Source organism: Anabrus simplex, chromosome 5 (assembly GCF_040414725.1).
Source record: "Anabrus simplex isolate iqAnaSimp1 chromosome 5, ASM4041472v1, whole genome shotgun sequence".
In the NCBI taxonomy this organism is placed as follows: Eukaryota; Metazoa; Arthropoda; class Insecta; order Orthoptera; family Tettigoniidae; genus Anabrus; species Anabrus simplex.
In genome coordinates, this window is record NC_090269.1 from 275,627,617 (window position 1) to 275,646,553 (window position 18,937).

The 18,937-nt window shown below is 39.1% G+C and overlaps 1 protein-coding gene across 1 annotated transcript in view; it reads right to left on the bottom strand.

The window, feature by feature from the left end:
- The window catches only part of unc-13-4A (BAI1 associated protein 3), an 824,271-nt gene that overhangs the window by 88,249 nt on the left and 717,085 nt on the right, over positions 1 to 18,937 (bottom strand). The window contains exons 20-21 of the mRNA XM_067148123.2: positions 15,718 to 15,819; positions 10,220 to 10,435 (exon numbers count right to left, since the gene is read on the bottom strand). Of these exons, the coding sequence (XP_067004224.1) occupies positions 10,220 to 10,435; positions 15,718 to 15,819 (318 nt within the window). The remainder of the gene's footprint in view (positions 1 to 10,219; positions 10,436 to 15,717; positions 15,820 to 18,937) is intronic.

Here is an 18,937-nt window from a genome sequence, read left to right on the forward strand (position 1 = left end):
GGCACAGACTTCCCAGACATCAGCTAGAACACGCTCAACATTTTTTGGAAGGAGGGCTGCATTGAGTCCTACAAGATTTAACATGTCGCATGAAACGTGTGAATAGAGCCATGTTACTTCTCATGAATTCCTGAAGGAAACATTTAATTTACTGCAAATTCCCATGCAAAGAACAGGTACAAATGCTAGTATACAATATGTATGTAATTAAATTATAGTACTGTCATAAAGAATACACTTACTGGCTCCCCATATGGCCTTACAATATACACTGACTGACAGAGCAAATGCAACACCAAGAAGGAGTGGTCAGAACGTTATGCCAATTGCAGGGTAGACTGACGTCACTGAGGTATGCTCATGATGTGAAATGTGCCGCTGTGCTGCGCACGTAGCGAACGATAAATGGGACACGGCGTTGGCGAATGGCCCACTTCGTACCGTGATTTCTCAGCCGACAGTCATTGTAGAACGTGTTGTCGTGTGCCACAGGACACATGTATAGCTAAGAATGCCAGGCCGCCGTCAACGGAGGCATTTCCAGCAGACAGACGACTTTACGAGGGGTATGGTGATCGGGCTGAGAAGGGCAGGTTGGTCGCTTCGTCAAATCGCAGCCGATACCCATAGGGATGTGTCCACGGTGCAGCGCCTGTGGCGAAGATGGTTGGCGCAGGGACATGTGGCACGTGCGAGGGGTCCAGGCGCAGCCCGAGTGACGTCAGCACGCGAGGATCGGCGCATCCGCCGCCAAGCGGTGGCAGCCCCGCACGCCACGTCAACCGCCATTCTTCAGCATGTGCAAGACACCCTGGCTGTTCCAATATCGACCAGAACAATTTCCCGTCGATTGGTTGAAGGAGGCCTGCACTCCCGGCGTCCGCTCAGAAGACTACCATTGATTCCACAGCATAGACGTGCACGCCTGGCATGGTGCCGGGCTAGAGCGACTTGGATGAGGGAATGGCGGAACGTCGTGTTCTCCGATGAGTCACGCTTCTGTTCTGTCAGTGATAGTCACCGCGGACGAGTGTGGCGTCAGCGTGGAGAAAGGTCAAATCCGGCAGTAACTGTGGAGCGCCCTACCGCTAGACAACGCGGCATCATGGTTTGGGGCACTATTGCGTATGATTCCACGTCACCTCTAGTGCGTATTCAAGGCACGTTAAATGCCCACCGCTACGTGCAGCATGTGCTGCGGCCGGTGGCACTCCCGTACCTTCAGGGGCTGCCCAATGCTCTGTTTCAGCAGGATAATGCCCACCCACACACTGCTCGCATCTCCCAACAGGCTCTACGAGGTGTACAGATGCTTCCGTGGCCAGCGTACTCTCCGGATCTCTCACCAACCGAACACGTGTGGGATCTCATTGGACGCCATTTGCAAACTCTGCCCCAGCCTCGTACGGACGACCAACTGTGGCAAATGGTTGACAGAGAATGGAGAACCATCCCTCAGGACACCATCCGCACTCTTATTGACTCTGTACCTCGACGTGTTTCTGCGTGCATTGCCGCTCGCAGTGGTCCTACATCCTACTGAGTCGATGCCGTGCGCATTGTGTAACCTGCATATCGGTTTGAAATAAACATCATTTATTCTTCCGTGCCGACTCTGTTTTTTCCCCAACTTTCATCCCTTTCGAACCACTCCTCCTTGGTGTTGCATTTGCTCTGTCAGTCAGTGTAAATGAAAACTTCCGCTGTCAATAGGATGTACCAATGTACAAATGTCCTTGAACTGTATACACCAATTGTAATTACATATAAAGAATTAATTTTCAATTTGCATACTTCTGGATACCCAGTACAGAAGCCATTTGAGTTTTACAGTACTGGTAGTAAACATAACTTCGCCAATCACCATTGATTTGCATTTAGGGTTGTTGCACATGATGAAACTGAACAAAGTTGAGAAAGAGAATGAGGACGATTTCTGAATTTATTGCACGGTACAATTCCTGGTCCAAAGTTGTGCAAAATTCTCCATGGTTCTCAGGTTGCATATTGTATCCCTGACCTCTGGCATGATGCTCCGATGTAGATGATACCTTCCTTAATATCTGTCCTATCAAAAAGAGTAAAATGGCTCTTTAGTTTTTCCCAGTACCCACCTTGAAGTGATATGGGACTTGGACTAAACATCCAATTTTTCATAATCATATGTGTTATTATCTGTCATATGATAAATAGAACATAGTATAAACAAATGGAAATAACATATTCTTAAATGTTTGTTATATACAGTCTTTTGTTAGACCTAATGTTAACAAAAACATTTGAGAATAATCTTCCTATAAATACCAACTCCATGTGATTACCATGACATCATATGCATCTGATAACACAATCCTGAGTGAGTAGATTCCAAATACCTAGTTTGGTTGAAATAAGTCCAGCAGTTTTCCACTTTTAGGAATAGACAGACAGACACCAAAGTGAAAAGTTCTACCTCATGTTTACTTGGTGTTCAGTTACATTAGGTGACGTTAATTTTCAAGCCGAACGAAATATTATGTATCTTATGATTTTCTCCTATTTTGGATCCTTCAAATAACTGTGTGTCTGTGAGGGTGACTGACACTGGCTGCAGAGCATGAAACCCGTAGAAGATAGAAGGTTTCTCCATCATTTGTAGAGTAAGCGAAATTATGACAAGACAAAAGTGATTTAAAATGAATGGGCATTTCACATATTGTCTACATATTTACATATAATTAATAGTGTAGGAGAAAACTCTTCTGGTCTCCCTACAAACACCCAGTCTATTCAGTGATTTTTAATAGATATGCATATTGAAACTTGATCCTGGATGAGTAGACTCTAAACATAAAGTTTGGTCAAGTTCTATTCAGCTGTTTACCCATGATGGTGGAACAAACAGACACACAAACAAACAAACAAACAAACAAACACAAAATCTACGATCTTGAGCTGACCCAAAATGGATAAATATATCAAAATATGGCAAAATAAATGACATCATAGACAGTAGACCCCCTACAACTTCATTTATAAAACCAGTTACAGTACCGGACCCTAGCAAAACTGTCTTGTTCTCTTAAATGTTGGGCAATGATGGCCTAATAAGGCTTGGTCGTTAACTGTTTTGTTACTTTGTGGGTAGAAGATAATGACACATTAGCTTGTATGGCGAGACACGACAGGGATTTTGTTGGAGTTCTTTCTAAGGGAGTTCCTATTTCATCAAGCTTTTCCTCTGTTAATCCGGGAGTGATGGCGCAGGGTCTTTTGTGACCTGGCACAAATTTATTTTGTTTGATTGGGCTTATTTACCAATTTTGAGATCTTAGCTGCCACATACCTCTCCCCACATTCCTTAAATTTGTTTGAGGTCAGTGGCATTGTAGTGAGGGGTATTAATTCGTAGGAAGCGGGATTATTGTGCAGTGGTGCAATGAAGTGTCTTGTTAGAGCCCGCACCACCAATCCAGTTCAACAGAAGTACAACAGCAACAGTGTTGATTGTACCCAGTGACTTACTTGTGTAATGATGTTAGGAATTCATTCAGTCGATTCCTTATCGCTGAAATGATTGATGAGGCAAGGGTGTTATGTCTTACAGTCTGTGGAAGAGGAAGTAGTTTTAGGGAGAGAGAGAGAAGTAGTAGACTCTAATACATGACAGAGCGCTGATGAAGAAGTATCTCAATTTAGCAAATGTGAACTCATCCTTGAAATGAACCTGGTGCCCTATGCCACTACAGTAAACATTCATCCTGCAAGCTGGACTTTCAGATATACTTAAGAATCTCAAATAATCATTTTTAAGAGAATTTTAGATACTTAGAGGAAACAGTTGAAATACCATTACCTGATTAATTTTTGTAAACAAGATATTCAGATTTTTGTCTAAAATTTTTCAGTGTCCTACTAGACTTTGTCCCAAATATATGGTTGTTGCCCATTCAATCTTATAAATAAAGTTTACGGTGGTCACTAAAAATATTTCATCATTTTGAATTTTTCTTAGAAAAATTTGTAAAATCCTTACCCAAGCCAGCTGAGTAACAAAATCCCTATCAGTGACTCAGAAGCAAGAAAATAAATGCTTGCAAAGGGAACCTCTAGCCTGAGGAAAACCCAACAGATGTTCATCATTCCTTACCACCTTTGAAGATACATACCTGTTTTCACATTCCTCAACAATTACTTCAAACCCATCCCACAGGCTGCTTACATTTGTATTGACTGTTTTCCACTGATCATAATTACTTTGAAAAAACTCTCTGCCTTATCAACCGTATGGTACTACCTCATAGTTCTGCTTGTACAACTTTCCTTGCTATCGCATTTATTTTTAACTAGGATGAAAACAGCTTTGTGATTAATTCAGTTTCTCTTTATAGCTTAATTGGTTTTACCAGCACCACATCCAGAACATTCTTCCTTCTAGTTGGTTCCACCACTTTCTGGTTATGTTCAACACCAACTGTTTTGGTATGCCCTTTGCGATCATGGCATCAACATTATGATAGCATACATCACAAAAATCATCAGAAACCACTCATCAACACTGATCATGTATGAAGATGACATGGCAATAGGATCACCTGATACAGAAAAACTTAGCAGATTATAGATGAACTTGAGATGTGGGCAGAAGATAACCTGAAAATGAATCATCGGAAAACAAAACAAACAAATAATAGAAAGGAAGGTAAACAAGCAGTAAAAGACACTCGGACAAATCATGAGGAATAGTACCAAAATTCAAATATCTTGGTATTATTCTATTTTAAAAATGCTCAGATCATTCAGTATCCACATACAAGAGAGAGCAGGAGCAGCAATAAAAACTATTTATTCCATCTAAAACCACAAACAACTAGCAACAAAAACAGCAATATTCATATTTAGTTCAGTTATATTTCCAACAGCAACATATGAAATCGATGTAACATGGGACAAACTGACAGTCGGAGACCTGAGCAAGATTGAGAGGGTAAAGGCACGTTTCATGAAACGAGTATTAGGAGTAGGAATAACATCACCAGCAAGACTGGTTTACGAGATGATGAGGGAGAGTTTCTTCATCGAGGATATTAGACCGCAACTGCTTTAGCGTAACACACATGTCTACAGTCATACTCTTCAAATACTGTGCGAAAAGAAAAACGTTATCAGGAGTGAATTTTATTTAAGAGACGCTATTCCTACTGAACCACATATTACAAGTATGCCGAGGTCTGAAATCCTGTCCTTTGGTAAACTGTACCATTTCTAGAACTTGATGAAGCACCAAGCATTAGCCCTATTACCTTTGTAGTAAGGTATTGTTGGGCTGTATATGCCCCCTTTCTCAGTGATTTCTTTTTCAGGCTGGCCTAGATGATGTTCAAATCTGATACAGTGAAACCTCATTAGTGTGTTCCGCATTATCAAGTTTTCCCATTTAGCACATCTTAAATTCGAAGTCCCAATTCTCATCATATTAAATCTATATAAAATACCTCACTTATTGCATCATGCTTCTTTTTATTTTGTTATTTGCTTTACGTCGCACCGACACAGATGAGTCTTATGGCGACGATGGGATAGGAAAGGCCTAGGAAGTCAAAGAAGCGGCCGTGGCCTTAATAAAGGTACAGCCCCGGCATTTACCTGTTGTGAAAATGGGAAACAACGGAAAACCATCTTCAGGGCTGCTGACAGTGGGGCTCGAACCCACTATCTCCCAATTACTGGATACTGGCCGCACTTAAGCGACTGCAGCTATCGAGCTCGGTACGTTGCATCATGATTCATTATTACAGCTTGGTATGACCACATTTTTCCTAGTCCTGAAAAAAAACAAAAAAACAAAAAAAAAACAACCTATTTGTCATCCCTTGTGAAAGGAACATGATTTCCAAGTCAAGTACGAGCCCTTGCAACAGTAGCATTGCATGATAGCAGGAAAAGGCCTTGAATTCTTTAATTTCACAGGACATGTTGCACCTGTGGGGAGCAAATCGCAAGCCTCAGGAATGCTCAGTTTTGCTTGCCGGTTAGCAGTGAGATTGCTGAATAACACAATGAGCTTGTTTGTGCTTGTATTTTGCATTCCATTCAGAAGTTAGAAATGTATTTTGTGTTGAGTGGTACAGTGAAGGGTAGCAAAAATTTGTCGCGTGATAGCCTACATCTGGATTAGGAACAAAATCATGTGAAGTTGACCAGTGTGGTGCATATTTATCTTATGATAGCCTAGTTATGGATATGGAAAATGTCATGTAATTCCTTTTTTTTTAAATGCTATTTGTTCGGGGTGTCGACCTATAGAGATCTTTTGCCCCTACTTGCACCATGTGATATGAACCTGCGTGTAATTGGAATGGAGGAAGTGTAGAGTGTTGAATGTGAGGAAAGGAACATTAGGGAGGACACAAACACCCAGTCCCCAGGCCAGGGATATTAATCATTTACAACTAAAAACCCGACCCAGCCGGGGATCGAACCCGGGGCTGCCGAGTGACAGGCGGATGCATTGCCCCCTACACCATGGGGCCGGACTGTGAAATTCCTTACTAAAGAAGACAAAATTAAAATCTGTCAGAAAGTGGACTGGCATCTGCATCTTTAAGTGTGCAGAGGTGACGTGAATGTTGTAACTCACACCTTCGAGTTTCGACTCGATCACTCGTTGGTCAAAATTTTGTCGGATTCAAAATGACCATCCTGTCACAGTTGCATGTGGTCGAGTATAACCTCCAATTCATTGTCTAAGAGTGTGACCAGAAAATAATGTTTAATAACTCACTGTTCTACTAACATTTGTTTCAGAAAGTGTTTGATTTCCAATAATACTTTGATACTTTTATGAGCCCCAGTGCATATGTTTTCATATTTGTTGTCCGGTGTTCTTCACACCTTTCAGTGCACTGTTGTTTGTTCTCTCATGTTTTTCAGACCTTTTAATACTCTCTTCTCATCTTTAGAAATGGTAGATATAGTTTTCATTGTACCTGTGGATACACAACACAAAATACCCACGTGTCAGAAAAATTGTATCTCTTGTTTCCATATCCCTGTTTGATAGTTTTTATTCATGTATTCAGTTGTACGTTTTCTTGCTTTACACATCCTTTTTTCCTTGTCTTCTGTAGAAACATCTAATGAGGTTTTACTGTAGTTCGGTCTATTGTGTAGCCTTGCCTATCTTCATGCACATGAAAACTTTTCCTACAAAGTTCCTCAGCAATGAAGGATCTGATTTTATGGTGGTGGGAGTTCCTCATTACATCACTGAACAGAGAAGATCCAAGGATCTTTTTCCCTGCAATATTACTGGGACAGATTACGGCTCAATATAATACTTTTCCTGGCATAAGATTTCTTTCTGGCAAACTTTGCATGAAGACAGAAAAATTTAAATTACAGGTTATAGAATCACAAATTAATTCAGAGCGTAAATAATTTAATAACAGCCATCATAACCGCAGGACCTATGAACAGTTAATAATTTATCATAATTATCGTAAACTGGTATAATATGCAGGACATCCTCCTTATGGTCATTCCTTTTAAAATCATTACATTCCCTTCCCCTACTTTCCTGATATCATATCTTTTGTTTAAGTTATAATGAGATAAAGTTCAACTTTTCCCAGCTGTGATGGCCACTTTTGCATCATTAACTTTCTTGACAACTTCCAACACATGTTGCTGTGTCCACAGGCTTTTTCAGAGAATCCCAGAAGTTTTTGTAAAACTTATCCATTGTGACATAAAACAAGTTTAAAATCATCACAATCATTTGTTTTGGAGAGAACATTATCACTTACCATAATTCACAACAAGACGAAAAAGAATTTACACATTTCTGTTCTGTTGCCCAACATTTTTTTTTTTTTTTTTTTTACAACTGACTTTATGTTGTTTCAACAAGTACTGTGTGAAAAGGAAAATGTTATCAGGAGAGAATTTTGTTTAACACATGCTATTACTGAACCACATATTACAAAGATGACGAGGTCTGAAATCCTGTCCTTTGGTAAGCTGTACCATTTCTAGAACTTGATGAAGAAGGCTGGTACAGTACTACAAGCGCAAAACATTAGCCCTATTACCTTGATCCCATCAAAGGCTGATTTTACAGTTATCTTGCAATATATCTAAGCGCCATGGTTAATAAACAATGTGTAAAATAACCTCAGTGTTTAAAGAAAATAACAGCACTTTTCAGGAAAATTACCTCACCTTTTGCAGGTCTCTATACAGTATAATAGTAGTGAAAAATCATATCACAGATGTAATTAACAAAATATTACTCTTGCTCAGCTGCACTTCTACACTGAAGATGCATGGGGCATCCTCATATATGATGGAATTTTTCACCTCTGTGATTATATTATGTGCATGAAGTTAAAGTGTGAATCACTCATTGTTGTGAGAAACCTGTAGTGGGAGACCTGAATGCCCAAGTTGGGACAGATGGGCAAGGCTGCAAAGACATCATAGGGCCCTATGGCTATGGTGGCAGAAACCAGGGGGGGTGAAAACCTGATAGACATCTGTGTACCAAGTTGAGAAGGAAGAAATGTACCTGGATAGACGAAGATGAAAGCGCTCTTGTATGGCACCTGGGCAACTGGAGACAGTTGAAGGGTGGTGATGATTATCAGTGAGAAACAAACTTATTGATATGAAATGCAAAAGCTTTTGAATATTGTACTTTCTTCGCTAAGTAGTATGATAATAGAAAAAGTTTTCTGAGCTTGTAGACTGTGTTAAGCTTCCATTATTTCACCAGATACTACACTTGAAATTTTCAAGGATTAGTGAGCATTGGAGAGAGCATACCCTTGTAAATGCTGGACATAGTATCTGGTAAAATAATGGAAGCCACTAATCCAATTGGACTAAGGCTTACAAGCCCAGAACCTACTTATATTATCATTGTGAAGCTGGCTGTGAATTCCTTAGCTGTTAAGTAAGTAGTATCACATTGTTCAGTGTTTGAATGCAATTAGTTTGAAGTACCCAGAATTTTCAAGACAGAAAAGTATCTCAGATGTGACTCTGTAACAGGTAGAACACTTTTCATACCTTGGGATCATCTTGTATAAACAATGAACCTCAGAAGAGGATGTGGAAAACAGACTCCTTGCTGCCCATTTAGCATGTGATCATCTATCCCACCAGGTCTTCTGGATAAAACCTAACAATTTATATCAAACTCTTGGTGTATAAAGCAGTAATCATCTCAACGTCACTCTATGGATTTAAAACCTGGACTCTGTACTGCCATGACATCTGTTTTCATCAAGAGAAAATGTTTTCTATCTTAAATATAAAATGGGAGAATCATGTCTCCAATCTTGCAGTTCCTGAAAAAGCATTCATGAACAGTGAAGAAGCCTTCATCATTGGCCATCAGCTATGGTGGACTGGACATGTCTGCCATATGAGTGACATCAGGCTTCCTTGTCAGTTCCTGTATGGTGAACTTTCTGTAGGCACAAGATCTCTGTGGTGCTCCTTTGAAGTGTTATAAGGACCAGCTTAAACAAACCATGAAGGTCACAAACATCAACCCTCAAACATGCCAAAGATTGCTTGCTTTGGTGCAAAAACCATATCTACTGCCTTAAAACCATTTGAGTAAGAGCGTTGTAGTCATAAAGATTCCAAAATGGTTGATACACATTTTCTGCCAGATGCAGCCTTATCCTCCCCCATCCAACACGTACATTCTGCATGGACGTCCTCCCCCACCTATCGAGTGCATTCTGCATGGACATACATTTCATGCTAGAATCGGGTTGTTCAGCACAGACAGCATTGAGTGCAAATGGATTGTAAACAGGAGAAACTGTATACTCAGAAACCACTTACAGTTGACAATGATAATAATATTTGCATAATCTAATAGGTACTGCATTATAGCTCATATCACCTTACATGTGATATGCATCTCTCAGTCTTGTATGAGGTAGACTTCCAAAAATTTTTAATATTTTTTTTTTTTACTATTAGTCACAACATATGAACAATTGCAAAATTGATGGTGGATATTGTTCAAGAAATACATAAGGACTGGTTCCAGGAGAGAGAGAGAGAGGGATACTGTAACAAAAATTTATACCTATATATACATTTAACAGCAGACAGTTCTGGTTTTGAATTATTTCCCAAACATTTTCACAGACAAGTTCCAAAGGGGTTTTGAAATCTAAAAAAATCAAGCATTTCATAAGCTAAAGAAAATTGGTACCTTTACTGCAACTCTGTTGATAACTTGCAGAGCATGGACTTCTAAATGACCAATTGCATCATCAAGAAGGCCATTCAATGCTTGCCTCCATTGCTGTCGACTGCCATCCCCTGTGGCTGCCTCAACAGCTTCCAGAATTGCCTCCACTTGAAGGTCAACACCCAACATGGACAATGATTGTCGTACATATTCAAGATCATTCACTGTCACACACATCTGTAATTAGAACAGGAAAAGATTTCAGTCTGCCACTATGGTTTGAAGATAGAATACTAGCTTCTTGCCTGGCTGGCATATGTTTGATTCCCTGTTGTGTCATGATTTTAAGATTTGTTTTAGGAAGTCAGCCTCAGGTAACATAAATGGGCTTAAATCCTACTCCAGTTAATCATAGAGTGAACTGTGGTTTTCTTTCTCAACTCCAGATGAATGCCAGAAAAATAAAAAAAAAAGTTACTTAGGCTGTGACCTGTCCTTACATAATTATTGCCTCATTCAATGTCAGAACCCTAACTAGTCATGGCTGTGAACTTGTTGATATGTTCACATGATGAAAATTAGAAATTGGCTGTGCATGATGGAAAGGTCAATTATCTCGGACATTGGAGATGGATAATGAAGTCAGAAATGCGGTTGCTTTCTTTCTCCACAAATATGTTGATGTGCAGATGGACATAAGTTATATGAGTAACAGAATCATAAAAATGAAATTATGTGTTGGCCAGGTATATCATATCTTTCTCCAAGTATAAGTCCCATGGGCAGGCTGTCATGCAGATGAAAAAGATCCATTCCTTGTAGATGTAGAGAAACAAATAAAGGAAGACAGCATCACAATTATGGAAGAAGGAGGTGGAGAGAAATGTTCCATCTAAGTAGGGGAAAATTCATCCTTCTGTAACCTGTGAAGCTGAGTAGGTTTAATAAGGGAGGTATTGAATCAAATAAAATATTTCTATTTTCTATGTTGTCACTCTTCCACCTCCTTCTGCAATTGTTGTTCCCCCTCCCTCCACCATCCATACAGACCTTGCTGGTACACACAGATACAACACTACAAGGAAAACAGCTTTGAGAACAGTAGGAGACGTGGTGTGAGTCAGCCATGAGAGGTGTCAGGTGATGAGTACACTCAAGGTCTTATTAACCCTGGAGAGGGTGCGACATGGTCTTTTCGACCGGGTTCAGTTATAAATGTTTATTAGTTAACGTAGTGGGGAGCTAGTTTCCATCCCCTAAGAACCTTAAATTGGGCTTGTCCACTTTCAGTGTGGGTAAAAAGTCCACGCCTCATGCTCCTCAGTTTCAGCCTGAGTACATCATTTGACAGACCCGGTCTAAAACTCCTGGCGCGCCCCATGGCGTGTGCGTGTTTATGAGTTAAGTTTTATTTCACTTTTTCCGTTAATATAGAAAGAATGTGTCAGTTTTGTGTAAAATAGTGCCTTCATATATACTGAAGTCCAACACATCATGGATAGAAATAAGGAAAAGAGAAACTGAAAAACTTTTAGAAAAGTAGCATTCGCCAAAAGTTAGGATTGCTTGAAGAAGTGAAGCCTTCTGCAACTCCACAAGAACTAGAAGGACCTGGAAGACTGCAATTAAAAAAAAAAATCCAAGACTAGATGCCGTGTATGCCAGTGACATATCTGCAAAGAACACAACACTGGGCAGTGACATGTGTTCGGTGCGGTACGGAAATAAAAAATCAAGTGATGAAGCAAAATAAACGTCAATTGTTTAACATCCAATTTTTGTATTGTTAAAATACCTTTGAACATTATTTACAAAGTGATTCAAAATTATTTACTTGTTTTGTAATCTTAAAAATAGTTTTTGCTTAATTTTTGCTATTTCTTCCTGACCTGGTCTAAAACACTGTGCGCGCCTCCTCACAGGGTTATTTTTATGCACCCTCTCCAGGGTTAAACACGACAGCCAGATAACTTTCATTATTGAACTTCAAAGTTTTGTTCTCCTTTCCAGATTTGGACACAACAGCATCATAGGGAGTTGCTTTCCACCCAAATACAATCAGTCCATTTCATCTGATAAAAAAATACCCCCTTTCCATTTACATCAAGTGTTCAACGTCACAAAAATTTGTATGGTTGTACACTGTTGTTTAAATTATTTATCAAGAAACTTTAAGATCCCTTTGCCTTGGGATAATTTTCCAAGTGGTATTTTATGTATAACACATCTTTCACATCAAGAGATGTCAAATAGTGACAATGAAGAAAAAATTAAAGACTCTTTAGATATTTAGACCTTTCATCTTGTCAAGGACTAGTTGTTTCCTGTATGAGTGGTTAATTGTATTTTACTTATATAACCTTTTTATGCATAGTTTAACTGTAAATCAAGATCACGGCTGAAGATGTTTTCTATGAAAAACAAAACATGTACTGACTAATTTTAAAATAAATTTATGTTAATTTAATCTAATAAAAATCCTAAGATTTTGAAGTGGTGGAAAGGTGGAACAAATTTACAAGTTGGAATTTGTTATATATAATAATTCCACCACAAACCAAGATGAAATTCATTGCTTGTAATAATCTGTGAATAGTCATTTGCTGCAGTTAGAACATTGCTGGGCACAACAAAATCAGACAGCTGCCATGTCTATAAAGAGATATATCTGTGGCCGGCTCAGGTTCAGCAGAAGGTTCATGAAAAGAAGAACGTTTACAGAAACTGGTTAGTGCAAAAGACAGAGGAGGACAGGGAAAGGGCCACATGAGAGACCAAGAAATCTGTTGCTGAAGTTAAAGATTATTATTACAATTATTTGTACAGGGAGCTAGGAACCACAGAAGGCAAGAAAATAATCTAACATCTCACCAAAGCTTAGAACAGAAACATTATGCATGCATGGATTAAGAACAAAAATGAGGAATGACTGCAAGATTGCAAGCCTCCTTAGCTCAGGCGGCAGCACGCCGGTCTCTCACCACTGGGTTCCGTAGTTCAATCCCAGTCAATCCATGTGAGATTTATGCTGGACAAAGCGGAGGTGGGACAGGTTTTTCTCCAGGTTATCCTCTGTTATCTTTCATTCTAGCAACACTCTTCAATGTCATTTAATTTCATCTGTCAGTCATTAATCATTGCCCCAGAGGAGTTCAACAGCTGGCACAATTCCTATCCTCACCACTAGATGGGAGGGGGCTTCTTTCATTCCATTCCTGACCTGGTCAAATGACTGGAAACAGGTTGTAGATTTTCATTTTCATTTCACTGCAAGATTGGCATGACATCCTTAAATGATGGTGGCAGCAATTTGATGAGATTTCTAACATCAAATTCTCTTAAGCACCAATTCCAGAAGGTGTTTCAACACCAGGGTCCATCCCATACAGCACAGCTGAAGTGGTCGCCATTGCTATCAAATGCATGAAGAACCAAAAGCACCACAACTAGACAACTAACCAGCAGACTTTGAAAGCTGCAGGAACTAAAAGCTGCTGCAATTGACTGGTTGACTGACGTTTTCAATGCCATTTTAAATTCCAGCCATGTCCCCACCAACTGGACTGTAAGCATCACAGTCCCAATCTTGAAGAAATAAAGAAGATCTAGCTGAATGCTCTAATTACCAACAAATCCATCTTTTGTCGCATACATTTAAGATCTTTGAAAGAATTATTGATCAACCCCTGCATGAGATCACTAAAATGAACCCCATCCAGTGATGTTTTATCAAAGGCACTGGAACCAATGATGCTATCTTTGCAGCCCGGATGCTAATGGAGACACACCAACAGAAAGACAGCCATGTCAGACTACCTTCCTGAACCTTCAGAAGGCTTTCAACCATGTTCAATGCCAACTGTTATGGTATGCCCTTTGTGATCATGGCATACCTGAACTCCTTATCAACTGGGTCAGGATGTTATACATGAACACCAGCAATTGAGTATGCTATGCAGCCAGCACATTGAAAAGTTTCCCCATGAAAATTGGAGTATATCAAGCTCAGCACAGTCACCACTGCTCTCCATCCTTGTCATGAGCACCATCGCTAGAGACCTACAAAGGTGTGTTTCTTGGACCTTCCTTTAAACAGATGATGTCTTCCTTGCAGGCACAACCCGAACAGAACTCCAACACCAGAGCGGAACAACTGCCTCTCTAGATATGGCCACCAAATTAATGTCAAGAAAATAGAATACCTGGAAAATTGCCTAAATGGCAGCACCATGAAAGTTGACAGAAAAAAACCTGGTAAAGACTGAAAACTTCAGGTACCTTAAGTCTTGACTGCATGCAGACAGAGGCATCATTAATGAAGTGGCAGTGAGGATAAATGCAACATGGATGTGATGGAGGGAAGTTATGGGTGTGCTTTTCAACAAAAGAACTACCTCTTCACCTTAAAACAAAAATATACCAAAAAATAATAGGCCCAGTTGCACTATACGGAGCTGAATCCTGGCTATCTGACTGAGTCACTGAATACCAACCACATGCAATAGAGATGTGAATGCTTTGCTGGGTGATGGGCATCTTCCTATTGACCACCAACAAATCAATTCAGCGACAAATTCGCTTTGCACCAATTGTGGAGAAAATGTGAGAAATATTTTTGTTGGTATAGCCATGCTTTGCATGCAGTCACTAACTTGGCTCTTAACTTTGGAGTCAACAGCATAATAAATGCAGACATGACCATGTGAAAAGGCATGCAAAGATTCAAAAAGCAGAACCTGACCCAGCGAAACAATGCTAAGATGATGATTATTTAGGCTGTGACTACTTCCTTACTAGTCCTAGCCTCAGTTAGTTGCAGTCACCACATTTATACAAGATCACACAAAACACATCCACTAGGAAGACAGAGTTGATGATCAAGATGTCCCAAGCCCTTTACAAGAAGCAAAAAAAAAAATTAAAAAAAAAAAAAATTAAAGACTTTAAAGAAATGGCATATTTATACTGTGGAAATAGTTTGAATGATAACTACTTTATATAGTCACATATGCAGCTGTCATATCTGACAACAATAAGCATGATTACAGCCTTGATAATTTTTTTACGTGAGTATGTTTTGGTAAAAGTTTATTGAAAGTTCAACCTTACACCATCTGCACTGTTTTCAAGGTACTGGTAAAACTAGAATTCACATATCTGGAAAAGTTTGTAATACACATAATTTTTGCAAAAGCACTGAAAATTGATGATATAACCCACTTCAGAATTTAAAAAAATTAATGATTAATAACTGCAACAAATAACAGAAGGGATGATTGTTTAATGTTATTACTTCTTGGTAGAAATACAGAAGTCTATTCTCTAATTATAGGTAATATCTTAACTTAGTCCTTCACTAAAGGAAATCCAAAATATAATTCTGCAAAATATATTACTTAGAATGATTAGAATTGATTGTTTGATTTCAAAAAGCAGTATCTACATCATCATCATTCTCTAAATTTTCATTCACATCTCACAAGCTGAGGGTTAAAACACATAAAGGCTAATTTGATTACCTCATCATTTATCTTGAAAGCAGATGTGTCTTCATAATACCCAGTGTCTTGAAGTTTTTGGTGTGTAAGATCAGCATAGTAGATCGCAGAACTGCATATACCCTGGAAATTTACAATTTTAAAAATAACTTCCTACACATACAATGACAATATTTTAATTAAACTAATTACTAGAATATCAAAAGACAGAAAAGAAAATTTAATTTCAACTATTACATGTCTATGATTGCAGTTACATTTAGAAACTTTTCATAGGTCAGACATAACACTTTTTCTTTTTTGCTAGGGGCTTTACGTCGCACCGACACAGATAGGTCTTTTGGCGACGATGGGATAGGAAAGGCCTAGGAGTTGGAAGGATCCAGCTGTGGCCTTAATTAAGGTACAGCCCCAGCATTTGCCTGGTGTGAAAATGGGAAACCACGGAAAAACATTTTCAGGGCTGCCGACAGTGGGATTCGAACCCACGATCTCCTGGATGCAAGCTCACTGCCGTGCGCCTCTACGTGCACGGCTAACTCACCCGGTAGACATAATACTTGAAAAACTCAAATAAAAGTTGAAAGTTCTTTCAGATTTTGGGTGCTGATGTTTTAATTCTGAAGAAATCAGTGGTTTCTTTTGAAACATATGCTAAAACAAAATAAACTTTTGCACACATGATCCGTTAAAGGTTATGGTCTGCTGAGGCAAGTGCTGCCCAGGAAAACTGGTGTACTACATGGACAGTGTGACAACTTCTTCAGACATAGTGCTTAGTTTTCACGACTGGGTGAAAGATATGCTATAATTATTACTTAAAGTCAGAAATGTCTTTAATGGAAATTAACAAGTATTTAAAAGAATACACATTTATCATGGAAACACTAGATGCATATTAAACTTGGAAACGAGGTTCCATTTTACATTGGGGAATTTTATTTTAATTATTTTGTGGTACCAAACTTTTCTCCTCTCTCATAAAAATATTTATATATGACCACTTTCCTTCTTCTAGTCACTACTGTAATTCTTTGAGTGGTTGGAACTCTTCCCCCTTCATGCTAATCATCATCATCATCATCATCATCATCAATTTCCCTTGTTCAGATTCCGCCAAACTGGGATGTTTATGGCACCTTTCCACCTTCTTCTGTCCAACCACCATTGTTCCTCTTTAACTGTGCTTCATTCTAGGTTTCGTCTAATTATTCTGTTCTTGATCAGTTTCAAACACTTTAGCCCGGGTCTTCCTCTTGCCCTCCTTCCTCCTGTCTGGGTCTCCATCATCTGCTTCAGCATTCTTCCCTCTTCCATCCTCTTAACATGTCTAAACCATCTAAGTTTATTCCCTCCATTCTGTCATAAAGCTTTCTTATTCAAATTTCCTTCCTTCCTTCCATCCTTGTAACATGTCTAAACCATCTAAGTTTATTCCCTCCATTCTGTCCTAAAGCTTTCTTACTCAAATATCCTTCTTCATGTCATCATACCTTACTGCCTGTTCCTGTCTTTCCTATCATATCCCTAAAAAATTTCATTTCACTGACCTGGATTTTATTCTCCTCATTTTTTGTTGATAGTTTCCAGTTTTCCACAGCGTATGTCAGTAATGATACTTTCTTCCTCTACACCATATTTCTCACATTCTGGTAGAATGCATTCCCCTGTTGAATCCCCCACCTTTTTTTTTTTGCTACTTGATTTACGTCACACTGACACAGATGGCGATGATTTCTTTTATTGATCTCCATGTCCAGCCCTGCAACCTGCATCACTTTGCTTCCCAAATACTTGAAGACCTTCACCACAATTTCATGGGTTTGTCCCTTTATTTTTTATAATTCCTTCCCCTTCCCATTCTCCTTGAGTAAACACCATTGTCTTACTTTTTTCACACTGATTTGCATTCCACAATTTTCAACAATCTCACTTAATATGTTGAGTCGTCCTTGTACTCCCTCTCTGTTTGTTCTCCACACCACAATATAATCTGCAAACAGCATTACCTTCAGCTCCCTGTCCCCATATTTTACCTTTGTCTTATTCACAATTTTGTCCATAACTTTTATGAATAACAGTGGTGATAGCACACAATTTCCTTGATAGTCCAGTTAAAGAAAACCGACCCACCCACCCACCCACCCACCCACCCACCCACCCACCCACCCACCCACCCACCAACCAAAGTCCATTAGTGCTACAGCTGTGATGGGCCTTGGCCTACAAACCGACCACTGCTCAGCCTGAAGGCCTGTAGATAATAACGTGATGCATGGTCAGCACAAAGAATCCACTTGGTCATTATTCTTGGCTTTTTAGACCAGGATCGCTGTCTCACTATCAAATATACTAGTATTATAGAAAGGCTGATAATCCCATTTTTCGTCCCTTAACACATTGCTGACCAGGTGCTCCATACGCTTCACATCCCCTATGCCTGGCCATTTCCTGAGCAACTTAATGTGAAATCGCATGTACAGAATCAAATGAGCCTGGCTTCACTAACCTTATACTGATTGTGATAAAATTTACTCAAAACCTTCTGAAGGAGTCTTAATAATGTTTTCTGGTGCAGTAAGTTGTGTAGCGATGATCTCTGTGAAGGGGCACACAGTAAATTGTAAGAATTTCATGTTGTTTTGTAGGGTTTATATCTTCAGAATTACTCATACTTTCTTCAGAAGAGTTTTGAATATTGAACTCACATTCTTCAACATTACTTAGGCATTCTGAATAATTATCCGCATAGAGTGCATTCAATATTTCTTGCAGATCTAAACATGCAGTCAGTGAGAGAAGCACCATCTTACCCACCACATGGCTCTTTGAATGATGTAAAGATATGGTCATAAAACAAAGGAAATGCATATATATAAAATAAGCGTTTTGTCTGTATATTGCTCAGAATTTAAAAAGAATGGTATTTTTATATCGAACGTGTCCACAGTAACAAGGAAATGCACTTTTTAATTTTCCGTCATGTCTGTCTGTCTTAGGCTATAAATAATTTTATTCACGGTAGTTTAGAGGAAGGCCTAAAATTTAATTCACAAATATTTACGTTATTAGTGGCCCTATCGATAAATACTACGTAACTTAAGTTATGTAGAATTGAATTTCTGATCATTTATGCCTTATACATTTTTACCGTACTGGCTATGAAAACAAATATTTGTGAATTTGTATTTTTATTGCTAAGTCCATATCAACACTAAGCCGCAAGAAAATTGGTAAATAG